This window comes from Lutjanus erythropterus, chromosome 23 (assembly GCF_056507025.1).
Source record: "Lutjanus erythropterus isolate fLutEry1 chromosome 23, fLutEry1.hap2, whole genome shotgun sequence".
Lineage (NCBI taxonomy): Eukaryota > Metazoa > Chordata > Actinopteri > Lutjaniformes > Lutjanidae > Lutjanus > Lutjanus erythropterus.
In genome coordinates, this window is record NC_139339.1 from 21,869,362 (window position 1) to 21,896,447 (window position 27,086).

Here is a 27,086-nt window from a genome sequence, read left to right on the forward strand (position 1 = left end):
AGTTGTAAAGTATCACCATCCACAGAAAGGTTTTCCCACCATTAATCACCAGGCTCAGTTATTTACAGGTCACTACGAGAGCTCTGACCGGTCAAATTCAGTCCAGCCAGGTACCTCTGCTCTGTATTTATTGGTGCTGCTCCAAACACATGTGGTTTTGTTTAGAGGCACGTCTTGCTCCGTGTCTGAGACAGTCTCTTGACACTCATCTGCTTCTTTGTATCTGTGTCTTTTGTTTTCTCTCAGTCACTTTCTCTTTGTTTGTGGTTTCCTGCTGTGCTACTATTTGAAGAGAAGATATAACTGTCATTAACATTTTATGCATACATGGTTGTTTTTTTTTTACTCATGTGTGCAGGAATCCCAGATCTCCCGGCAGAGGAGGACTGTTGTTCTCTCTGTGCCTCAGAACGCTGAGCGGGAGGCCAGGAGTCTATTTGCCAAAGAGGTACCATTACCCAGCAGTCCTCTATGTATGACTTGGCTGCACTCTGTGTCTGATGTCACATTTGTAGCAGTGGCTTCTAGTCCTTTCTAAAAGTAGAAAAGGTTTTGCAGTGAAAATTGAAGCTAAGGTATTCATAGTTGACATTAAAGAGATAGTTGGACTATTTGAAGTGGGGTTGTATGAGTTACTTATCCATAGTCAGTGTATTACCCAGCAAGAGTACTGGTGCAGGAAGTTAAGCAATGAACTGCTGTGGACAGGGTCAGCAACAAAATGTATTTTAACCACCTAAAAGCTATATTTAGAATATTTTCACCACTTTACCTTCCTGTCAGACAGCCTTTTCCCAACAACTAAGTGCTGTTATATAAGCCAAATATTGCTCTCTCTTTCTAAGCCAGACTCCATTGGCAAAATCAGTCATTTTACCTCAAAAAACACCAGAGTTGCTTGTCTACCTCTGTCTTGATTTGATGTTTGTTTTATTGTGTGACTTCTGTGAATCCAAACTAACCTTTTAAAACACAGAAGTCACACAATAACACAAACAAACTAACCACTGAATGCAGTGGCAGACCAGCAACCCCTGTGTTCTGCAAGGTCAGATCACTGTTTTTGCCAGTGGAGTTTGTTTGGTTTGGAGTGAGTGATATTACATATCTCATATCACATCATATTTCAGTGGTTTGTCATCGGAAAAGGCTGTCTGGCAGCAAGGTAAAATAGTGATACTGCTGCCCCTGTCCACAGCAGTACATTGCTTACCTTCCATGCTGGAACTCCTCCGAGCTTGAGACGTTGACCGCCATGTACTGCAGGTAATTCACTGAGCACCTCCTACAACCCCACTTCAAATAATCATAACTATCCCTTTAAACCGACCCAGTTATATTATTTTTGCTTCCTTGTATTAATTAGAATCTGCTACAGAAATGCAGAAAGTAAAAAGTACATTTCTTGATGACTTCACACCAGAGTTCATGACATTAGTGGTCACTTGAAGCACACAAAGAAACACTGAGTGCTCAGTCCGGTGGTAAACAAACTGATGATATACTGTATCAGCAATGAAAACCAGACTCTTCTGGCATGAAGTGGATATACTCTGCAGTTCTGCCAGGACTCTGGATCTGTGTTCCCCAGCCAGCTCTCATGACTGTGATATAGCATGGAAGCAACTGTCACAGGGATTGTTAAAACAGACCCAGGCTTACTCAGCAGCTTTTATTGAACAAAGATCCTTTCAGCTTTACTTAATCAAGAATCTCTGCTTGCAGTTTCACACTGAATAAAAAGTAATATGCAGAATGAAAACCATCTTGAGTGATACCAAATAGAAATCACAACATTTCTGCTACTTCGCAGACCTGTTTTGAGTTATAAATATGTGATACTGAGGTGGAATTTTCTTTCCCCAGAAAGGGGAACCAGTCACTCTGTCCACTTCTGTGAGTCACAGTCAGAGGACAGAACTGTGTGCCTGGTTTTTGGTCACTTGTTATATTTGAGTGTGAGTGCTGTCCCTAATCTAGCTCTCTGTGTCGACCTGTTTGGCAGTGCATCAAGATGTACAACACCGACTGGCATGTAATCAACTACAAATATGAGGCTTACTCTGGTGACTTCCGCATGTTGCCAAGGTAAGGAAGATGAGAAGAAAAAAAAAACAAACACTGGAGGGAATGAATTAGGAATGTAGTTTGAATATGGTTGAATATGGTGGGATCAGAGTGTGTGCAAAACATCACAGATCTTTTCTGCCAAATATGTAACATGTTAACAAGAGATTTATTCTGCTCACATGGGTCTGATGGATGACGACATGCAATAAATCACTGTTCCTGAATATTAATAACTCTGAATGGAGGAAATGCTGCATAAAAATTGCAGTAACTGCTCAGAGTTCAGCCAGATTTTCCTCTGTAACACAACAGGTGCAGTCCAGATGTTTTGAATCCATATTTATATGGTGATAACGCTTCCTTCCTTACTATTTTTATCACCATAACCCTCACTTGAACTATATATTGGCGTTAAGGATGGCATTAGAGACAAATACATATATTCTCCAAATACCATAAAAAGTCCAGAGAAAGAAAATTTTAATGGAACTAGAAAGGCACTCATGCCTGGATATATTTCCAAACCATTAAAGGCACAATATGGAAAATTGTATAGACTGAATGGAAACATAATCCCTTTCAATCAGCACTTATGACCCACTGGAAGTGTTTGGTGTTGTCTGTATCTGCGGAGACTCTGTCCTCTACCTGTTTTTCATTATTTTGCTGTGCTCGGGATGCTTTGCCAACCCAAAACGTCATTCTTTGACGTCCTTGCAATGAGACTCAGCCATCAACTATCTTTCTGGTGCATTATGAACAGCTCAGACAAATCCTACTGATTCTACCTTTAAGTATCCTGCAACACATTCGAAACACGAAACACTGCTGGCTCAAATGAAGACAATTTGCATGGATGTTTAATCAACAACAAAGTCAGACTGTATGTATGATTGTTAAAGCTAATGGTTTATAAGAAACAATTAACGATTATGCACATGTTATTCTAGCCCACAATAATGATTTAAATTGGCTTATTTTGTTATAGGCCAGGCAATAAAACAAAAATGATATGTATCGTCAGTAGACACTTCATCAATAAGAACATTTTTCAATAAAATGTTCGGTAGTTCCACTTAGAAAGCACATAACGAATATGCCTAGGCTCTAAAATCCTAATCGTAACCCTTGATAATAGTGTGAGTAAAGAGTGGCACACAAACAGCCAATCATTTAACAGGTGTGCTGATCGGCTGCACCGTTGACATGACACACAGAAAGAATGTGGAGTGAGAAAATAAGTGCAGCTGGTGAGGAAATTGTAAATAAAAAAAAGTGCAGGTCAGCTCACCAGAATGGTATTTTTCAAATTTTGTGTGCCTTGTTAAATAAAGCGGTTAAATTCAAAGTAAGGCAGTTAAATTCAACCTCTTTTCTTCTGGTCTTTATTAAAAATAGCTCTTTAAAAACGATCAGTAATTATCAATATCGACTGAAATGAAACACAGCAGTGCATTGCTGGTGATGTTTGAGGTGCCTGTCATGGCACACCATACTCTTAGATTATAACAGGTTTGCACATGCACAACAAATTCAGGTCACTTTCCCAATATTTCGAATCTGCTCCAAAATGTTATGGTTCTTCCTTGGCCTGTGTTACACCCTTCCACTAAGTTTCATGAAAATCAGGCTGATAGTTTTTCCATAATCCTGCTGACAAACAAACCATAAAAAAACACAGGCTCCTTGCAGGAGGCAATACTAGACAAGCTGGTACAAGATCTCTGACCAACACAGCACATACAAAGGAGACAGTACAAGATGTGTAGATGAGGCAGTGATTTGTTGCATGCTTTACAGGGAATAAAGAGAGAGATAGCAGACCTCACCACAGGGGAAGTACAGTCAGGAGGGGGCTGATTTATTGAAGCCCGCTGACCCTCTCTCACTGTCTTTTCATAGCAAAGGCCTGAAGACAGACAAGCTGCCAGCTCACGTGTTTGAGATCGATGAAGACGCCAAAGACGAGGTGAGTAGAAGAGCCTGAGCACCGTTAGATCACAGACATTGATCTGTGCAGGAAGATGAGTGGTCTGCTATTGACTCAACGGGCCTTTCGTGGACAGATTGCACCACTCATATACTGCGTGGACAGCTTTGAGTGATGTCCAATAAACCCTGCTCGGAAATTAAAATGATCCCGTTAATCCTTTTCAATCATAGAGATAAAACACATTTGGCTCATTCAAAATTCCTGAAAATAAAAGCAAAAAGAGTGATCTCGCTCAGCGTGAACATGCATTGAACTGGTAATTGTGCTGAAAGATTCCCTGTGACCTGTGGTCTGTCGGTCCTGCAGTGTGACCCCTCAGAGACTGAGTGTGGGGCAGTGAAACCAGCAATCCTATAAATAGCCCTCATCGATCCACATCCCCCTGCCCTCAGGCCGGATGCAGATAAACTTAGACAGAAAGTGGGTCTAATTGAAGGAGTATAAATGCTGCTGTGCTGCCAGGACGGGGAGAAGAGGAGCTCTATTACTCCTCCAAACAGCCTGTGCTTCTCTTTCAGGAACTCTGTGTGATCAGTTGGCTTTTGTGGCTAATATGAATAAAACGTGTGCACATAATACACTTATGATAAAGCAAACAATCTGTCTATCTTTTTCGTATATTTTCTTGCGTAGCGGAAAACGCTTATAGTGTTTGGATCAAAAATCTTTGGACAGAATCATTCCCATACAAATGCTGTTTAAACAATAAATTTATAGCAGTTATGTAGTTGGCTTACAGTGTTCGTTTTTCAACTTTTAATACGTGAAAACATGGGAAAATATTTTAAAATCTTCTCTAATTTTACTCAACTCCAATGATACAGTGAACAATGAACAAAAACAATCATCTTCTCTCAATGAAAATCAAGCTCATGACAAGGTCAAAAATAAGCCAATGAGTTACAGCAGCAAAAAAGTTATATTTTATATACTGTATTTGAATTACACACAGTGCAGTAATTTAATTTGCACACCTGCATTGTATTTTGAAACAGTCAGTAAAATCAAGTAAATAGCAAAAGAATCCTTTTCATGACTTTATAGTCATGTAATAAATATACAAATGTTAATTAGATGGTAATATGCATGAGAAATTAATGGAAAGAAAAAATTTTTATCACAATATTCTCGATTTGACTGAGACAGACATGATCTACTGTATAAATGTTGGCTTTTCTGTGTCCTTTATATAACCTTTAATATCCGTCTACAGGGTCATAACAATAAATCAATAATAATGCAGTCAGAGACATTAGGCATTAGATGATAGTGCCATGCATGCTGCCTTTGTTATATGAGGTAGGGTGTGGTGAGGTGTGTATGCATGGTGGCTGTTGTCGATTGCTGTATGTCTAAGGGAAGTACGGACTTGTGCAAGGAGGAGAGGAGAACGGCCAGCCAATTAGATTACAGGACAAAGCTGGAGAGAAAGGAGGGGCAGATGTGACGCTCAGAGGACAAAATGCCACTTCAGTGTGATTAGGCTCATCTCAGCTGTGCACACACGCCTCAGCCCCCATTTTTTCACTCACCGTCATGATATTCACGTCATGTTCCAGGCTTACATTAAGTTAATTAGGCCTCCTCACACTGTGAATTCCTCCAAGTGGCCAGATGCGTTACTCCTGTGAATGTGTGTGTGTGTGTTTGAGTGAGTGTGTATGAGAGTCCTCATTAAGAAACCAATCCCTTGTGATGAATGTTGGTGTTTCTGTGGTGCTGATGAACAGTCCCATAATAGTTATGAGGTAGAAAGGTTGCACTGACAAGGTTGAGGTGGAAGTATGATTGGAAAATTTAGAAAAACCAAAGAAATTATCCTGATAACTTCATTTGTTTGGACAGTGTGTGATTTGAATTGAAGGCATTTTTCACTCATAGTCACTTTTTTCAGTAGGTAAGAATAACAAAAATGGTAAAATAATGAAAACAAACTCCATGGTCCTATGTTTCTACAATGGAGCTTAAAGGGATGGTTTGGGCCACCTAAAAATATCAATATCAATATCAATATCAATGTTTCTGTGGTGGTACCCGACTCTGGTGCCCAACTCTAAACTAAGGAGGCATCGACTGTCATCTATTGTAGTTAATCCACTGACTATTGATAACAGTCAGTGTTTTCAACCCCACTTCAAAAAGTCTCAGTTATCCCTTGAAGCTGTTGAGACTGTAAGCAAGTACAGTGAATATTGTGATGCTTAGTATGGAAGAGCCATTAAACTGAATTAGCCTGAATAATGACGTACAAATGTCTTGATTAATCTCTTGTGTTTGTGTTTGTGTGTCTGTCAGGACTCAGCATCGCTGTGCTCCCAGAGGGGAGGCATCATGAAGCAGGGCTGGCTTCAGAAAGCCAACATCAACAGCAGCCTGTCTGTCTCCATGAGGGTGAGTCACCACCAGACCTCCTGTCTGTTATTCATACGACATAACAGCAACAAATGAAACGACAACAGCGAAGACGCACAGTTCACAGCAGAGCGGGAGACCTGGCAACTCTTTTTTTTCCTCCAGGGCAGATGCACATTAATATTACACTATTCTTTGTCGTCATCTACATTGTTCTGTACCATCATATTGTGCTATATACTATGATTTTTTTTACATCATTGCATCATTACATAATTTTGTATTGTATTTGTATTTTTTGTAAATAGTATCATAAACAGAACAGTCTAGACCTGCTCCATGTGAAAAGTGTCCTAACATAACTTTTGGTATGATATGGCACCATATAAATAAAACTGACTTCACTCGACTTGACATAATTAACTGAGCAACTTAAATTTAGGCAGTAGCGGATGTGCTCAGAAACCCTGTCAGGCTTGTTTTCTCTGTTATGAGTTCTTTATAATCTGTTAGAAGCTCCCTGAGTTCGTCCTGTCATTCCATTGCTGCCATTTGCAGGTGTTCAAAAGGAGGTACTTCTACTTGTCTCAGCTCCCTGACGGCTCCTACATCCTCAACTCCTACAAGGATGAGAAGAACTGCAAGGAAACCAAAGGATCCATCTACCTGGACTCCTGCATAGATGTTATTCAGGTATGCAGGGCTGGAAAAAAAAATCAAAGAAACATCAAATGCATGGCTGAGAATACTGTAATAACTCTTAGATTAACAGTTTGGATTTTATTTTAAGTGTGTGTGCGCATGTGTTTATTTCTGTATGGTCAGTGTATTACCTACAGTAGATGATGATTGGCATGCCCCCAGTTTGGAGAATTAGAGAGGAGTACCAGCACATAGTGGTGTACACTATATTTAGAATATTTTAACCGCCTTATCTTGCCTTTTCTGACAGGAAACTGAAGCCAGACAAGACTCCTCTGGCAAATACAGTAATTGTACCTCACATTAGGTGGGAGTTGATCTACCCTTGCCTCGATCTGTCACGCCATAACACAAACAAACATACAGATCAGTAAGGTAAAATTACAGTTTATGCCAAAGAAGTCTTTTAGCTTTGGATATAATGATATCTGGCTTATAAAATAGCATTTTACAATCAGAGAAGGCTGCCTGATGGCAAGGTAAAGCGGTGAAAATATTTTGAATAGCGTATATGTGTATATATATTTGTACACTGACTATTGATAAGTACCTCATACAACCCCCACAAAAAATCTGAACTATCCCTTTAAGCTCTCAATATACCATGCTGTTTGTTTAATTGAACTCCTTTTGGTCTGTCTGTCTCCGTATGTGCCTGCTGTGACTTTTCTGCTCTTGGCACAAGTCCTCACCCATGTGCAAGTCAGTGTATTTCCTCGTCTCGCCACGCTCTGGGGGATTTTAGCTGCTTTGATTGGATAGATTTACCGCATTCCTCCGACTTGGGCAGAAAAGTCCAGTTCTAGCGGATTATGAGGGGCTGCCTCTGCTGTTGGCTCATGGCACAGGCTGGTACCTCGCTGAGTGGACAGGCTGCCAGGAAGCTTTCAGTTTGATGAACACATTCAGAAGATGAATGAAAAGAGCGAGGAGACTCATTTCAGCTTGTGGGTTTGATGCAGAAGCTTGTGGAGTATGGTGTGTTTGACATGTACAACACAACTGGCACCTGCAAGACTTTGCATTCACACTATTTTCATTGAAAAATTATCCAGTGAAAGGATGAACACCAATGTTTAGTGAGGACCTTGTATGTTTGACTTTAGGGGGAGTTAGTAGGTCAACAGTTCATGCTACACAGATGTGGGATGAAGATTGTTGATTGATATTTGTAGATGCAGCTCAGCACTCTGTGCCAAACTTTTCTAGTCATAAATCTGTAATAAATAGGCATTTTGCTTAGGCCACAACAATTAGTCCATTAATCGATTACAAGATTGAAAGAAAATAAGTTGCCAATTAAGTTTAAGTCATTTTTCTAGCAAAAATGTTTTGTTTGCTGATTCCAGCTCCTTAAATGTGTTGATTTGTTGCTTTTCTTTGTCATTATGACAATAGTTGAAGTGTGTTTAAGTTTTGGACTGCTGCTTGGACAAATTAAGCAGTTTTAACAGTTTTTGATATTGTATGAGTAAATGACTAGTGATTAATTATGAAAATAAGTAGTAGATTAATCGATAACCGTGATAATTGTTAGTTACAGCCTTAGTTTAGAGCGTATAAAAGCTTTGAACATTATGATTGAAATACACAGTATGACAGCCATTCCCATGTTTTTAATTATATTTTGCTTATCAATTGAGAATTAATAAAAAAAATTAATCCATTGTTAATGTTTTGCTTTGGGGATATCGTATATAAAACACAATAACTCTTTTCCCCCTCAGAGCCCTAAGATGCGGCGTAATGGCTTCGAACTGAAGATGCAGGACCGCTACAGCCACTTCCTGGCCGCAGACAGCGAAGCAGAGATGGAGGAATGGGTGATGACGCTGAAACAGGCGCTGCAGAGCAGCACTGAGGCCAGTCAGGACAGGAGGAATGGTGCAGAGACACTGGACTGTGCACTGGGTGAGTTACTGCACCAACATCTGAAATTATACTTGGTATACACACAGGTATGGATCATCTTTCAGTCAACCTGTTGTTTACAGTCTTACTGTATAGTTGCTATACAGTCATAGTCCATTTAGTTATGATAATAACAGCTTGTATGAACATAATCTCTGAGCCTGTTTTAGTGGTGGCCGGGGGTTACAGTAATCCCTCTGCCTGGCAGTGGAGGGAGTCCAAAGCTCCTCTGTCTTCAAGTCTGAGCCCTGTGTTATGACATGTTAATGGCTTCCATATTACATTGATACATAGGCAATAAATTGGCTTAATACAATACCTGTAGTTGCTGCCAGTGGAAAGACAGAAGTGATGTGCTTGCACATGAGCCATAAATTCTTCTAAAAGATGTCCAGCTGTGCAGGTGCAGAGTAAATCAAAGCTACTTACGTTTTTGCTCTTGAGTTTCACTCTCGTGTGTTTTTCTTCAGGGGGCAGTTATGGTGAATTGTTGAACTTGTTGCCTGTTCTGAGCTGTGGAAGAACTCCAGCAGTTTTATGCAGTTTGCGCCCATCTTGCCAGCATCTGAGGGCCATTTTTTTCTTATTTAATACCCCACTCTCTGCAGAATATCTTTGTGAAACCCAATAGGCCTAGCTCTGCTGCAAATCTCCAAGATGCTGATGAGCAAGTGGGAGGCCTTCCAGAAAGATGGCGAGTCTGATCAGTCCATCACCTGGGAGTCAGCAGAATAGTGAACGGCCTCTTTTTAATTTGGCCAGCAGACTGTAAGATATTAGTTTAGCTCAGACAGCCACACAGGGAGCCATTAAGGAAACACAGAGTGAGCCAGGGTTTATTGGACCTGATTTGCAGTAGCATGATTTGTTGTCAGACTGCGTCTCTGTGTTTTCTGATTTGTGTTTTCTGTCCCGTTCAATCAGATGACGACACGACCAGCCAAGGTAAAGGTGAGAGCCTGCTGGAGAGCCTGGGGAGGAACTTACACCCTGAACTTATGAAGGTAGGAAGGATGGATTGATTGGTTATTAAAGGGATGGTCTGGATTTTTGAAGTGGGGTTGTATTGAGGTACTTCACCCATAGTCATTGTATTACCTACAGTGAATAGTTTGCAACACCCCAGTTTAGAGAAGCAGCAGGACTAATGTACTGATGCAGACATGGTCAACAACAAAATGTATTTTAGCCACTTAAAAAAGGTCCACCTTAAAAAATCTACATCAGTTTAAGTGTAAACTGTATTTGGAGTATTTTCAGTGTTTTACCTTGCTACCAGACAGTCTTTTCTGACAGGAAACTGCCGTTACTCAAACCAAATGTGGCTCTCTGAACTAATTAAACTCCATAGGTGAAATCAGTAATTTACGTCACAGAACACAAGAGTTGCTGGTCTACCACAGCCTCAGTCTTTTATTTTGTCAGCATTTTAAAAGGTTTGTTTGGTTTCAGACAAGTCACTCAATAGCACAAACACACTGACAGATTGAGGCAGCGGTAGAACATCAACTCCTGTGTTTTGTGAGGTAATATTACTGATTTTGCCTGTGGAATATGTTTGGTTTGACAAGAGCAATGTTTGGCTTATTAAACGGTGGTTTCCTGTTAAAGAAGGCAGCCTGGCAGCAAAGTAAAGCAGTGAAAATATCCTTATTACCTTTCCACTGCAGTTGTCCAGCTGGGGCATCTACTGTAGGTAATAGACTCACTATGCACCTCATACAACCCCAGTTCAAAGAAACTGAACTATCCCTTTAATTGATTTCACATTTCAAATGTATAATTGTTTTATACTCTGTATTTAACATGGTAGCTATATACATCCCCTGTGGACATGTTAATTATTATTAACATAAATATTATTTTATATTAATAATATAATTCTGATTTATTTGAAGGATTTCTACACAGTGCAGATGAATAATGAAATGAAAAAAAAGCTGTCTCCTTATAACAGAAGAATATTATGGCAGCATAAGCAATATATCATCTCAAGAACAGTCTGAGTCTTTGTACCAGACAACATTTATATAATCCTTTGTTTATAAATGTCGATGTATGATGGAAGAGCCATAGAGGAGAAGCTCTTTTGTTGGACTCTGTGCATTTGAGTCTTAGCTGAGTTTTCATAGCCTGAAACAGCAGTGTTTATTCCACAGGGGCCGTGCTGCTTTAATATGTCTATAAAGCCAGAGCTACACACAGACAACAAAGCCCTGTGTGCTCTGTGCTGCTGTTTCACTCTGTTTGCTCTGGGCCACTCCAGCACAGCTTTTTTCCTCCCCATGTAAAAGATCACTTGAGTTTGTCTGCGGGCTGGTCACAGCGAGAGCTGAAACAAGGGGGGAGGAGAAGTGGGGAGGGAGACGGATTAGGGCTCTTACCGTGACTTGAGGGCTTGATTTGTTCGCCTCCATTAGATGCCCTTGTTTCTCCTCCTGTCTGGGTCTGTTGAGTGATTGTCTCCTTCTCTGTCTTACACTGTGTTCGTGTTTGTGCTGTTTTACTTGCAAAGATAACACACGGTATATTTGTATTTCACCACTTTACCTTGCTTTAACGATGAGAAAGAACTATTATATAAGCCACATTTCAGTCTCTCTTGCTCAATCAGACTTCATTGGCAAATTCAGCTGCAGAACGCAGGAGTTGCCGGCCTACCACTGCTTCATTCACTTAGTTTGTGTTTTTGTGTGAATCCGAACTAACATTTTTAAACACTGAAGTCACACAATCTCACAAACAAACTAACAGATCGAGGCAGCGGTAAACCAGCAACTCCTGTGTTCTTCAGGTAAAATTACTGTTTTTGTCAAAGAAGTCTGGTGGCTTTGGAGAGAGTGATATAACAGCTTATATAACAGTTATTTCCTGTCTGGAAGGGCTGTCTGACACAAACTATCCCTTGAAATGTGTTATATAAAGACAAAAAGCATCAGCCTAGCAAAATAATTTAAAACTAAAAGGTCTCACACAATTAAAATTGCATTTTACATTTTGTTTCAATTGCACTCTTTTACTCTTTGTGTATGTGTGTGTGTGTGTGTGTGTGCAGTATGCCAGAGAGACAGACCAGCTCAGTAAGATGAACAGGAATGACGGCAGACAAAAGCTTTTCTCTCTGGATCCTGAGACACAGGTATGCTGTCGAAGATGCTTCTTTAAACACATGATTCTATGATTTATTTATTCCTGCATTGATTCAGACTATTTGACCTCACCTCCCCTTTCCATCATTTACACTCATTCCTTCCCCTTTGCCCTCTTCTTTCCTTGCTCATCCTCTCTCTCTTCTCTGCTGGATCAATCTTTCTTGTTGTTTTTAATCTCCTGCCTTCATGCCTCCTCTTTCCCTCTTCCCTCCCTTCTCATCTGATATCCAGAGGCTGGACTTCTCAGGCATTGAGCCAGACGTGAAGCCATTCGAGGAGCGTTTTGGCCGTCGGATCGTGGTCAGCTGCCATGACCTGACCTTCAGTCTCCAGGGCTGTGTTAGTGAGAAGGGTGACGGCGTCCTCACCAACGTATGTCATCACCTTACCTCCACAAAGATTCAGTTTATACTCTGTTTATACAACTCTACTGCGGCCTCTATTGCTTTCTGTGCTTCACCATGTAGTACTGTAACTTTCATTGTTAAAAAGCTGACCAGGTAGTCATAAAATTAATAAAAATAAGTAAGGTTACCAGTGAAAATACCTCAGTTTTTCTATTCATACCACACAGCTTCTACCATGCTCACCCTCTGTCGTGCAGCCCCAAATAACAACCTTCATAATTCATGTCGGTCTGTCTGGAAGTAACAGGGCCAAGAGGGGATAAGAAAACAATATATTTTTTGAAATGCCTTCACATTTAGTTTAGGAGAAACTAAGTTTGAAAATAAAGACATTAAATATATTAAAGCAATTCCACACTGTTTATTAATTAATAATATTATTATCTAAGTTAGAAGCACCTGAGCTTTAAACAACTTCTAATAAAGAAGGACTTAAGGTTTTGCAAGAAGTCAGCCTGATGAATATGGAAATTTGTTCAGTGTGTTATCAGCAAAGTGCTCCTGGTAGCATGATGCAGCACTTCAGAGCATATGTGAGCGCTGCCTTAGTCAGAGTGCATTTCTGTAGTCATAAAACATTGAGTTGGTCCTCCTCCTCATCCTGCCTGCTGGTGCATTAGTGGGGCTGGTAGGAGAATTGAACTGACTCATATTTGTGGTCTGGAAGCAGCACGCTCCCTTTCCCTCCCGTCCTTCCTCCCCTCCCCTTTCTCTCCGCAGTCCCTGATAGGTTTAATGTTTATTGGATGGAGCGAGGCTTGCCCATCTTGCAGGAACCATTCGTCCTGGCATAAGTGCACTTAGTCACTCAAAGATGTGTGGGCGGCACTACTGTAGAGCCAACATCTGCTTCTAAACTAATGATGAAGAAATATTTGTTGGAGATACACAGAAAGTCAATATGTTTTAGACTGTTGTTTATATAACATGGATTCTATCAGATTTAGGCTCTATTTACTATAAGACAGAAGTTTCTAACAATGAAAAAATATACTAGTTTTAAGATTGAATAACATGGCAGAAAACTAAACTATCTAAATGTCATATTAAGGGTGATTGTTTAGGTGGAAATTCAGCTTCTTAATACAGACTGAGGCAGGTTTTTTTTAGAGATCTGAGAGTGTATGATCTTTAAGATATAATTTAACAGAATTTTTATGCGTCTCTGTGTCATTCAGCTCATATAAAACAAGTGGAAACACTTCATTTGAAGGGGTGTGCATAGGACTGAAAGGAAACTGTTATAACTGTGTCATGAACATGAAAATATGTTTATAACTGTTGGCACGTGGTCAATTATGTTATTTATCAGGATAAGAAGAGTTAAAACTGCCTCTGTTGTGCTATGTCAGATATGATAGGGTTAACATTATCATTCTCAGTACCTGAGCAAATGTACAATGAGCATATTAACTGGGGATCATCCAATGTGTAGTCCAAAACTTTCTGAAAAAAACAAATAGTTGGGGTGAATTCTTAATGGAGGGATTAAGTGAAATAAATCTACCCTGAAATGTGATAGTCAGTAAATTAATCTAGGGATATTATAAACCCCGGTTGATGCATTCAAGTGTGAAAAGGCCCCTTATAGCTTCTCCCTGCTGATCCCCAGGTGGAACCGTTCTTCATCAGCCTCGCTCTCTTCGACGTCTCCAAGAGCTGCAAGATCTCGGCCGACTTCCACGTTGACCTTAACCCGGCCTGCGTCAGGGAGATGCTGACCGACGCCTCGGGCCAGCTCTCTCCTTCATCGGACACAGACGGTGGAGGAGGAGGAGGAGGAGGAGTCAGGGAGGGAGGAGGGGGAGGTGGAGTCATGGTGAACGGAGACTCTGGAAAAGGGAACGGCCTGCCTGCTCTCCAGAGGGTGTCGGAGGCTCTGCTGCGCTTCCCCACACAGGTAGACACTTCTGACTGTTTCCAGACAGTGGTTTGATTGATCACCTGATTCACTGAGAAATGGGTTTGAAACCTGAATCACTTGTGTGTCATTCACACAGATCAGGGTGTGAAGAATGCAGCGTTCCATCTGTTGTGAAACATATTTTGACATCAAAAACTGAATCTAATTGAATTTAATTCATTGTTCGTGTTCGTGATACTAATGAAATTTGTAAGGTAGCAATGTTTCAAATCTAATGGTGAAAATACAAATATATCAAGAGTAAAACTGGCAGCAAGTTTGATAGGACACAGGCAGATGATGGTGGTGGAAAGATGGTAATACATTTGTTAATATGAAATTTTAATGCAATGGATTGTAACGTCTTTAGTTGAGCCAATATTGTTTCTTTAGTCAAAATAATACCAGAGAATTTGCTGTGTTGTACTTTCAGTTTGTTTAGGTTCATGCTTCTCTGTTAGAGGCAAAAGTCACACGGTCTCTGCTGCTTAGTACCCGGACTTTTGTCAGTCCTGCCGTCCTCTTGGGTTTGTGGTTTTGCTGGTGTGGTTTTTGCTGATGTGAAATTGATTCATCTTCTTTATTTATTTAGTTTTTTGAGCTGCTTGTTTCTCTGGTGTTCATAGCAATCAGGCCACATGAAGAACTGACTGAAAATGAGCATGATTAGTTCTTCAGTGTTAATAATGTCGCCTTAGTAGCTATTAATCTCAGTGTTTTGGTGTTGTTTGTTGCATTTCAGGTTCAAGTCCAGGTTACTTCTTTTTTGTGCCTGTAGGCAGACTTGGTTTGCCGTAAAAGGCAAGGCAGCCATTTTGACACTTTTTATAAACATCACAGACAAAGAGACACATGATAAAAATCACAATAAAAATACTCAAATCAAATAAAAATAAATACCCTCTACTATAAATTACTGAAAATCAAAGGCAGGTTAAAACAAACAAACAAACAAACAAACAAACAAACAAACAAACAAACAAGCAAATAAATAAATAAAGATTGCTTTTATAGTATCTGTGCAATGAAGCTGAAATTCTCTGTGCAAAGTGTGGGAGTCATTTAAAATTGACCTGGTTATCTGTACAGAGACTCAGCCCACTAGACCATTTAATAATTTGTTTGTTTTTTTTAAAAAAAAAAGGTCATCATGGTTTTGCCAGGGTGGAAATAGGACATTAAAAAATGCTGGTGCCCTAATTTGAATACATTTGCTTCACAATTCAGTTTTGAGTCAATAATTGTCCCGAGGGTTTTGAAAGATAGCACGGTTTCACTGCCTGAACGTTAATGGATGTAAGTTGATGTGAGTAGGCATGTCTTCTAAAATCACTTATCAAGTATTTGCTTCAGATTGTGCAGCTCAAGGTGTTTTATAACATAAAAAAAGAGAAAACAGTTTCAGGTGAAGACATAGAAGAGAGAAACCATTGATCTTAACCAGTGTGAACACATGTTCTTTCTTATCTCTGTGGCGATCCAAAGACATTGTTAAAATGACTGCTTGAAACATGTCTTTACTGTTACAGGAAGCCCCTCTGTGTGAGGTGTCCTCAGAAGTACTTTCAATACCAAAGTCTTAGGAAACAAGCAGTCCAACGTAGATAAGAAGCAGTCAACTTGGAGAGAAATAGCAAAGGACATAAATGATTGTTCAGATAAAAGGTAACCACAGTATCCCCAGACTCCCTTAAAAACTTTGCAAATTTGCAAATTGCTGAGTGAGGTGAAACTTGAAAAGCTATCTAGGACAATTTTTTAATAATTTGGGGCTTCTTGTAATTTCTGAAAATGGTATTTAATTGTTATGTGTAGTGTCATGTCTGAGTGAATTTGATTCATTTCCCACCTGCATTGCTTTCATTTCCTCACAGTCCTGTTGAACAGAACAGATTTATTTGAGCGTTCATGGCACAGAACACAAGGTGTCTGTGACTAGAGGCTGTATATCTGTAGTGCATAAAGCAGTTTAATTCTTGACTACCTCAAGTAGGACAATGGCACAATGAATTCTTGGTAAACGTAGACCTTTTTCAAAATTAAGCAAATGGCAGATTGAGTGATCGCATCCAACTGCTCAGCTCTATTTGCCTCAGCAAAAACCCTGTATGTCTTTTTGCTGAACAGTTACAAGGACATTTTACTTTGAAAGTTTAGTGAAGGGTGTAACAATATAAAAAATCTGATAAGGAAAAAAAAGGCAATGACAGTATACAGTGTTACAGATGTTCAAAAAAGATATAAAATGTGGTACAAAATGCAAAGAAATCACTGCTCTCTCCATAACAATGTTAGCAAACCACAAATTATGAGCTATGTTTTCCTCTTTTTTTGTTTCTGAGTGCTACTGATCAATTGGTGCAATTGATTGTTACCATAGTAATATTGGTCTTAAGCTTGAAGTCACCCTGGGGGTAAATTGTCTAATTTGTTTGGCCTACAGTTAGTCAGTCTTTATGTTTGTGAAATGGTCTAACTTGCAATAGACAAATCTCTGAGATTTAATCTCTAAGTCTAGTCTAACACTACAGACTAGTCAAAATATCTTTGTGAAACCGGCCCCAGGTGTATGTCGTTTTGGTGCAACTCGTGATTGGTGTCTTGCAACAAGTTCATTAAGCAGAGAAAGAGCGCGACCATGTCGGCATCTAAAAATAAACTTTTGGCTGGACTTGTTTGTGAAGCTTTCTAAGCTGCTTGTGGTTGGTTGCTTTCCTCAGTCCTGCCCTGCACTGATAGCGCCCTTACAGCGAGGTGACAGACTTTATGCTGAGTTGTCCTTTATGTCCGTAACACCGCTCAGCATTCCCACGCTGACTGCAGCTGGCCTGGGTGAGACAAGGGAGAAATCTCTGGATGGATGATTCCCTGCTCTCCTCTTACGTCAGTGGACTCTGCTGACTCTGTGATGACAGCAGTGACGGAGCTCTTTATCCAAATCCATGACCCTATTTTTTTCGTATTGATTTCTCCCTTTTAATCAAAGTGCTGTGCTTTCAATTTTCATTCCTTTGTAGTGCTTCCAGGTGGTGAGCGTGTCTCCAGACAATGCTTGGTTCTTGTCCAGACTTTAAAAACTCTGAAAGGATCCACATGAGAGCTCAGTTTAGCTCATTCAGCTTGCATTTGCAAGTGATTTCAGACTCTGTTTGGTTTGCCAGCTTTCTGATATCAGCTCAGTGCTCGCTGATGTCAGATTTACGTCTTGTCACTACACCTTTCTGTGGCTTAAGTTTAAGAGTTTATTTAGGAAAGTGTATTTTAGTGTTACTCTTGGCTCAAGTGAACTCGTGCAGGTGCTGTGAGATCAGCACACACATGGTTCTGTTCCTCACCTCTGGCTGTTTGGCCCATCAGTGTGATTAACTCACTCAGCAAGACCGGTGCCTGTTGTAAATTAGCAGCAGTTAGGGTATAAAAGGATCTGAAATACTCACTTTCTATTTCCGTGACAGGAGACATGACAAGGCCAGCACGGCAAACAGATTGAAAACAGAGACAAAAGTAAAAGCTATGAGATGAAGTCAAGTCAGAGATTAGTCAGATTCACAAACATACAGAGCAGAAACAACATTTCTAATAGAGCAAGTGTTCTGAGACTTTTTCAGCAGGAGAGCCACAAGTCAAATGCATCATGAATCGCTGTAACCAGGCCTTGAGATTAACTTTTTTTTCTCACTGTCCTACAAATGTTACGGATTCTACTTTCAGCTGTTCCAGACTTAAGTTCTTCTGAAAGTTATGCTCATTAAACCCACATAAATTTTAACAGTCCAATTATTGTTTGGACACATTCACATACCACATATTAGATGACATGTAGGAGAGCACGTGACAGTACGGTGCAGCTCAATATAGCATTTTCAACATTTCTGGCACAGATATTATGACAAAGCAACCTTCAACATTATTTATTAGTTAATATTAATAGGTGTTGATATACATTAATATTTTTACAATATTCAATTTTTGTGACCATTTATATACAGATCCTAAATGTGACTTTCCTCACTCCAGTTAACCAAGGATGCAACATGAGGAGAAAACACTAACCTCTCCAAATAGATGTCTGCATATGCACGCAGCATCTGTAGGCATATTTGAATACATATGAATAGTAAATAGTTGTTGATAGCCAGTGAGGTCAGAGATTGGAAAAATACAGCCTCTGATGTCCACAAGTCTACTGCTGCTTGATGGATACACCTTCTCTGAGGTAAAAATAGTACCAAGATGCAACAAAACATAACATTTCGAAACATTTCAAAAAGTGATCACAAATGTAAACAAATAAACAACATCACATTGTTAAACCATGTGATGTAAACTTAGAAGATGTTTTGTAGGGTGAGTGACAATTCAGAGTTGAGTCATATGTTTAACTATACAGGTTCCTGGGCGCCCGACAAAACAGTACCTGACCATGAATGATAAAATGAGCTGGTGATTGTTTACATTGACTGTTATAATACTTCATAAGGTTTTAATATTTTTTCAGGAGAGAAAATAACCATTTATTGTGGCCAGCACAACGGGACATCCATAATTTCACGTGCTGGTCATACTGTAACATCTACATTTACAAACACAATCCATGAAGGGCAGGAAGTGTTGAGTTTATATTGACAGTGTAATGCAGTAACTTTAACAGGGCAAACAGGAGTGGATCAAAACATGGCTTTGTACTAAAAATATTGTAACGACAACGACTCACATCATGCCTGGACTGAAGAGTCTGTTATTTTAACGGTTTTATGTTCCAAAATGAAAATGCTAGTTTTTGTAAGTGTTTGCACCATGTTCTGTGCAGTTCATGGTTGTTTTTTGCAGCCTGTTAGTACTTGTTTATAGTTTTAACCATTAGTGAGGTGAGCTGTATTTTACTGTTGTGTTTAAAAGTCCTGGTCTTCTGTGTTGAATGTCATTAAAGAATTGACATTGCTGAGAGCTGCTCTCTGGCTCTCACTCCACGCTGCCTGTCCATATTGGAGGAAATACGGTCTGCATTTTACTCTGCCAATTCTAAGTTTGGGAAACGATGTAATAGAGAATGCTGCCGCCAGCAGCAGGCCAGACTGTTATACATAGTCCAAAAGCTGCGGACATTAAATAAAAGAACCGTCCCGAGCTTCTGTATGTCTAATTTATGGCCAGCCGACATCTGTGAAAGTCCTACACTAGCAGAACACATACACACATACGTCATCCAGACACACACTTACAAACACGTGCATCCAAACACAGCAGACTCTACCTCTGTGATTAGTGTGCTATTATAGCTCGGCAGACCACGGTTTAATTTAGGTGCATTGGGTGTGGTCCAAGGACAGAGCCTCCACACATCAGCAGATCTCAGGAGGCCACAGCCTCTGTTCCAGTTCATTACATAATTCACAAATCTAAGCGCAGATATTAAGGAGTTTTTCTCCCAGCTACATACCAGCTGTAGTGCTGCGGTTTATGTTTGCAAGAAGGAGCTGTGAGGCGGCTTGTCTGGGATGGCAAAATGTTGAATTTAGGAGATTTTTTTCATGTCAGTAAGTTATAAACAACAAATCATAATGTCAAAGATTGGAAACCAGAAGCTACCGTGTGTGGTTTTGTTAAAACTGTGAAGATCAGTGAATGAGGGCAGATGGAAGGAGGGAGACAGGCGGGATTCTGGCCTGGAGTGTGTCTGTCTAATTTGGCATCGTGCTGATCCCTTCTATGATGTGTATTATTAATGTGCAGCTTGTAATGTCTGCATCTATTTTGATTTAAAGCTACTTTAGCGTCTTCGATGGTGCAACTACTCCCTTGGTGGTGTCGTTTCATTACTTATGCTGGAACTCCTATGATTTCCAAAAGAATTTCCTGCTGCTTCTGTCTACATTTTTCTTTCTTCCCCTAGAAACCTCCGTGGAGGTTTTTTTCATGGAAGTGTATTACTGTCACACCACAGACAGAGAAAACATATCAGTATCACTGATAATTTGAAAATTTTATTGTTATAACAAGTCATTTCTACATTTTACAATATACAAACTTTTCATGTTGTAACAAGAAATTTTTCTCGTTATAACAATATACTATTTGTCTTGTTATAATGTGAAATGTGTCATGTCACAGTATAACTTATATTATTATCATGTGATAACTTGTACTGCTAAAACGTCATGTTATAACAATATAAGTTATCATGTTGTAACATTAAACGTTTGCAGTTATAACAAGGTAAACAGTATATTGTTATAACTAGAAAAATGTCTTGTTATATAAGTTATCCCTTTGTAATGTTACAGGTTTTATGCTGTAATATTAAGTAATCACATTGGAGCAAGAAACTTTTATTATTGTAACTTATTAAACTTATAACAATATGTAATTTATCTTGAAATAATGTGATAACTTATTGTTATAACATAAAGCGTTTCACGTTACAGTGTAATAACTTATAGCATTACAATGTTACAATGGAACTTTACATTATGGCAGTGTACTAGTTATCTTGTTATATTTGAAATGTTTCATATTATTAAGTTATAACTTATTGTAAAATGTTGTCAGTTATAAGTTATCATGTTATAATGAGAAAAGTTTCTTGTTATAGTATGAAAGTTGTAATAATGTGAAAATATCCTGCAATAACAAACTCTTTTTTGTTTATCGTTATTTTTGGCATGGTAGCAATACACTGCTGTAGTTTTTATTTAAATGTGTGCGTACACATCTTAATATGGCCGGCACGTAATTTATGTCGACTTGAGCTCATTTGTGTGAACTGACACTACAAGCTTAAAGACAGCCCCATCTCACCAAACCAAAAATAGACGAGAGCCTTGTGGTTTTCCTGTATGACTTTGAGCTAACAGCAGCCACTTCCCCTGCACTCGCCCTGTAGAGAAGCAGTTGATGAAGACATGAAATGAGAAGACATTTCAAGTTTGAATTGCTGATGATTGCCTATTTATTTGAGTGCCCAGAATTTTGGATGAAGTGGTTTTTTCTCATATCTATGTATCCATCCAGTGATTATCCATCCTCTTCATATTCCCAGTGGAGGGAAAGACACTCACAGGCTATTAATGCTCACTGCAACTACAGATCCCTACTCTAATTGGCCTCCTCTCTCCATTTCTCCTTCTCTCCTGCAGGGTATCTTTTCAGTGACCAACCCCCATGCAGATATCTTCCTGGTGGCCCGTGTGGAGAAGGTGTTACAGAACGGCATCACACACTGTGCCGAGCCTTACATCAAGACCTCTGACATCAACAAGGTCTGCCGCCTTTTGCTTTTCACCTCATTCAAAGACATGACGAAAGCAGCACCAAGCTTTCCAGTCTAACGTTTTGTGTTTGTCTTTTCTCTGCCGTATTGATTTTCTGTTTTCTGTTTGTCTGTCTCCGCAGACCGCTCAGAAGGTGCTCAAAGCTGCCAAGCAGACATGCCAACGTTTGGGCCAGTACAGGATGCCGTTTGCCTGGGCTGCCAAGTAAGACAGGAATAATCCATGAGTCAAAATATTACCCAGGAAAGAATCTGTTTGGATTCCTCTTTGGAACAGCCTCATACAAAGGCATGAAAGATATCATCGTGATAAGATAATATATTGTATTCATAAAGCTAAAAGTCTGTTCATTTATAATGAGTATGTGTAAATTTCACACATCCTCTATGTGCTTCAACAGGATTCCATTAGGTGTTCATGATCTTTTTCAAACCTAGATGTTCCAAATATTGAATGTAGCAGAGTAGAAACTCCTCTGAATGTCCAGTGAGTAAGATTAACAGGGATTTATTAGACGCATATTAGAATATGGCAGTAATGGAATATATAATTCACGAGAGTTTTCATTAGCGTATTATCACCTGAACATAAGAATCATTGTGTTTTTGTCACCGTAGACTGAGCCCTTTATATCTACAGAGGGCGCGTGTCCTTTTTCACAGAGACCACCATATTGAACTGCCATGTTTCTACAGTAGCCCAGAATGAGCCATTCATATTGCTAGAATTTTTCTAAGCAGACACTGTGGCAGGCTGGACTTTTAAGATAATTTTTAAAAAATGATTTAGGCCTAATTAACCCATTGTTTAGTATTTTCACTTTCTTCCAAACTTAATGTCACTATAGGTTTATTAGCTTATGTCACTGTGAACAGACAATGAAAATCCATATTGACAACTACGGACTAAACTAGAGAATGCTCTCAGACCTGCGGCAAGGAGGCCGTCCACTGAGGAGTGATGGCTTAAATCTGTAAATCCAGAAACCTGATTGCAGAATGCAGTCCTGATAGTCAGAAGACAGTTATTACTACAACGCTATTGTTCATGTGATGCCTGTGGTTACTGGTGTTAACAACAATTGTGGTTTAACACTACAGATTACAAAATTGAGGACAGCAAAACAAAACTGTTGTTTTCGTACAGAAAAGAGGAAATAATTTACTTTTTTGTATCATTCTGTGAGCAGCCATGATCTGATTTTATGCTGAACAACGAAAGTGAAAGGAGTTGATGACCTTGCTGGAGGTCTGCAGCCTGTCGTCTGCATCTCCTTATCTAACAGCTCACTGTGGCTGCTCCCGACCATTTCATTACTTCCTACAATATTTCATTCTTATTTGCATTCAAAAAATGCACACATTGCACCTCTCGACTGCCTCAAAATAAAAGGCAGCTCATCTTTTGCCAGCTGAATACTTTTAATGTGAAGTTGCAGTATGAAATATTTGGTTTAAATTAGTTGTAACTCAATAGAGAATTCTGAGAATTTCACCAGGTCATAATACTTAAAATATGTAAATATTGCAATACTTTTGTCAGTGACAAAATCGTGGGCTGGATGGGAAGATTTGTTGGGTTGCATATGACCTGTGTGCCGCAAGTTGAAAATCACTGTCCAGTATGCTGGGAAGGGGAGGGTTAGACAAGCGGTATTCAGTTAGTTGCAATCTACAACGTCACCGTTAGATGCCACAAAGTCCTGCACACTCATCCTGTAAATCCAGGACATGTTACAGTGTAAATAGGAGCAATTTCAGCCAAGTTTTTCAGTTGCCCATCTCAAGCACATCTCATGTAACCAGTGCACTATTTTATCAATACAGCTGTCTATACAAGGTGTATAATGGTTCATGTTTTACATGCACTGCATATAAATGTAGGCTTCAGGTCATCCTCCATTTTCTGCATGTAGCTACAGTGATTGTGTGTTGGGCTCATGTGACCTACTCTCAACACTGTCCCATAATGCACCCTGTGTAGACATAGATATAGGAGTGAAGCTGCTACTGCAGCTAAATCTGAAATGTGGGCAGTTCAGAGCTTCTCATTAACCACCAATTATTGTTAACACTGATGTTTATTGTATACATTTAAGTTGTCTAACTGCCTCCAATTGAAAGTGGATAAGGCTACATTGCACTTGCGTTTTTAATCAACTTTCAGCATTTTCAGCCTGCCATTAACCCTGATTGTAAATGTGAATGTTTGGCTGTTTGCATGAGCCGGTTGCTGTAGCTGTGTGTACTGTGTTTCCAGGCAGGTGTTCAAAGATGCTCAGGGCAGCCTCGACATGGATGGCAAGTTTTCTCCTCTGTACCGCCAGGACAGCAGCAAAATCTCGACTGATGACATCATCAAGCTGCTGGCCGACATCAGGAAGTGAGTCACCACCACTCTTCTGCTATTTTAGGGGGTGCTTAGTTACTATAGCTCAAAACACTTGTGCCTTTGCACATTTATGCCATTTTCTTGAGGTTGTATTTTTAAATTGCATTGCTCAGAATTCAACTTGCAAGCACCTTGTACATTTCACATGTCGTTTATTTAGATCTGATTTTCTTATTTTGAATCTCTTTTTCCTTGTCAGACCCGAGAAGAGCAAACTTCAGGCGATCCCTGGACAACTGAATGTCACCATTGAGTGTGTCCCACCTGACTTCTCAAGTAAGTTCAAACACTTCCCTTATCCTAACATTTGTCTATGTGTAATAGTGAAGTCAAGGATGAGCCTTGAAAACACACTAACCACTGCACAGTTGATATGAATGTGCTTTTACTGAGAAAAAAAATACAATATTTTGATTAAATTTTAAAACAGCTTTGTGAACCAGTTGTACATAAATTGGACACATTCACAGTTTTCTTTGGATTCATTCATTGTAACCCTGCTACCTTTACGTGATCCCTTGTGGATCTACAATTCCAACATTTGTACAGCTGCTATCTTATCTAGATGCTGGTGTGTAAAAGAAACTGAAGTAAAATAAACTTGAATCCCTTGATCTCCAAGCTTAGTGCCAAACAGTAGTAACAAGTCCAAAGACCAAACCTAGACATGCAAAACAATATTTTTGTTCTTAGAATGCAAACAAAACAGACAAAGGAAAGCAGGATAAAGGGAAGGAAAGGAGAAAGCATTTGGGGTGATGAAGTGTACCCACATGAAGGAAAGCAGATGATTTAAGAGGTATAATAGAGGATAAACCATGCATCCTGCATCAGTAGCAGCAGTTGAAGAAAGTACTTAGAGGCCTTGCCAGGAGGTACTTAAAGGGTATTTTCAACCTGTTTTTGTGTCTAAGTTACTATTAGGGACAACATTTTTTTTCCAGTATTGAGGCCAGGTCCAATATAATCCTAAAAGACAATTGTGTTTGCTCAAAGTATGTCCTCTAAAAGTGATTGGTTTTGACACTGACAGTCTCAGATTCTAAAGTATCTGACAACAATATGGAAAGGATCCCTACAGAGACAGACCTTTGTATCTAAGAGTCAGCCGATTTATCGCTCTTCTCAAAGCCACCAGTCTCCATTTACAGAAAAAGTAATCATATTATTGTAAAACACACGTCATTCAAGCTCGCCTGAAACAAAATTAAACTCACCAAAAACTCTTAGCTCATCTTTCCACTGTTCTGAAAAACACCAGCTCTGGTTTGGTTGAAATACTGATTTAGATGTGAAAATGTTCTGGGTGTGCACACCATTTCTCGCTGCTGCCTCCGACCAGCCTCTCGCTCCTTTCCCAATATTTTCACGTCTGGCTCACTGAATTTAAGTTACAGTGTGCTATTCTTTTTATAAAATTCAGTGAATATCTCCTCACTATTCCAGCTGTTCATTGACAGGCTGTGTTTTGCCTGTGCACAGGAGAAGAGGGGGAGTGAAAGGGACGGTAAATCTTCTGAAGGAGCACTGAAGGAGCACTGAAGGAGGATTTGTTTGGTTGTTGAGCTCAAATATAAACAGTCTTTCTCCTGAATGGAAAAAAGGACCTTGCTCGCCAACAAAAAGGCTCTCTGTGGGGTCCATTTCTTTAAAGTTGTCAGACACTCACAGCAGAGACACACAGCACGCTGAAGCGCTGCGACATGTTGACTCTGGAGCGAGCAGCAGTCAATTTGTGATTCTGCTCCTCTGCTGTTTTCTGATCACACGCAGAGCTGATTTTTATGATAACATCAGCTCTCAGCTGTTTTTGCAATCAGATTGATGAGATGAGAGTAATGAGATTGCACTGGCAAGCAGTTTGGGGTATTTGTAGTGTTCTTAGGTCACAAATATACTGAATGACCTGGAGTTGTCTCTTGTGGATGGCACCAGAAACACAAACACAGCAGTAGAGCTTTCAAGGGTCTTCAGGTGCTGGAAATGCATGAAAAGGCTGGAATTTTAATGTAGTGTATCGAAGGTTTGAGAAGTGCATGGATTTTGGATAAAGTGCTTGAAACTGCTTGAAATTGCAATTGTGTTACTTTCACAATAGTTGAAATCAGAGAATTTGGACACTTTTTTTCTTAGAAAATGACACAACATGATTGATCAATTTATAAATCTTATCGCAATCGTGTCGAAAAATATATTAAGTCTTTCCTGTAACAATTATTTGCGTTATTGATAAATTTATTGATAAATCATTTCCTCAATTAATCAATTAGGTGGTCCATAAAATCTCATGGTGAAAATGCTGAAAATGTTGATCAGTGTTTCCCATTGCTCAAGATGGCGTCTTCAAAAGCCTTGTTTTGTCCACAACCAAAAAATGCTCGGTTTACTGTCATGAAAATGAATGAAAATACACCTCAAAATGCTTGAAAAATGTTTGAATTTGACCAAAGAAAAAACGTAGGAACCTTGAGATTTGGTTCCCTAACTCCTACTTTCCTTCCCCCCAGATACGGTGACTTCCTCTTACATTCCCGTCAAGCCCTTCGAGGACAGCTGTGAGCGAGTGTCGGTAGAGATCGAGGAGTTTCTCCCCGAGGAGGCCAAGTACAACTACCCCTTCACCACCTACAAGAACCAGCTGTACATCTACCCCCTGCAGCTCAAATACGACAACCAGAAGACCTTCACCAAGGTGTGTGAAGATAAGAGCTGCGATCGTGGGACTGAATGACAAAACAACAGGGGTTATTTTCTGCGTTGTTGCTGCGTACACTGAATGAAGCACTGATGTGACTCAGTGGGTCACTCTCACTAATTATTTGCATTGATTAACCGATTTAACATCTCCTGCACTGCAGGCGAGGAACATCGCAGTCTGCATGCAGTTCAGAGATTCAGATGATGAAGGTGCCGTCCCTTTAAAGGTGAGTTGTA

General features: G+C 39.7%; 1 protein-coding gene across 1 annotated transcript in view; it reads left to right on the forward strand.

Annotated features, from left to right (window-relative positions):
* Positions 1 to 27,086, forward strand: part of dock11 (dedicator of cytokinesis 11) — a 100,697-nt gene that overhangs the window by 10,443 nt on the left and 63,168 nt on the right. Inside the window, exons 3-18 of the mRNA XM_084713130.1 lie at positions 359 to 448; positions 2,006 to 2,088; positions 3,973 to 4,039; positions 6,359 to 6,454; positions 6,974 to 7,108; positions 8,845 to 9,028; positions 9,953 to 10,032; positions 12,084 to 12,167; positions 12,412 to 12,552; positions 14,200 to 14,487; positions 21,627 to 21,749; positions 21,883 to 21,965; positions 24,021 to 24,143; positions 24,352 to 24,428; positions 26,660 to 26,844; positions 27,011 to 27,076. Coding sequence (XP_084569256.1) covers positions 359 to 448; positions 2,006 to 2,088; positions 3,973 to 4,039; positions 6,359 to 6,454; positions 6,974 to 7,108; positions 8,845 to 9,028; positions 9,953 to 10,032; positions 12,084 to 12,167; positions 12,412 to 12,552; positions 14,200 to 14,487; positions 21,627 to 21,749; positions 21,883 to 21,965; positions 24,021 to 24,143; positions 24,352 to 24,428; positions 26,660 to 26,844; positions 27,011 to 27,076 — 1,905 coding nt within the window. The remainder of the gene's footprint in view (positions 1 to 358; positions 449 to 2,005; positions 2,089 to 3,972; positions 4,040 to 6,358; positions 6,455 to 6,973; positions 7,109 to 8,844; positions 9,029 to 9,952; positions 10,033 to 12,083; positions 12,168 to 12,411; positions 12,553 to 14,199; positions 14,488 to 21,626; positions 21,750 to 21,882; positions 21,966 to 24,020; positions 24,144 to 24,351; positions 24,429 to 26,659; positions 26,845 to 27,010; positions 27,077 to 27,086) is intronic.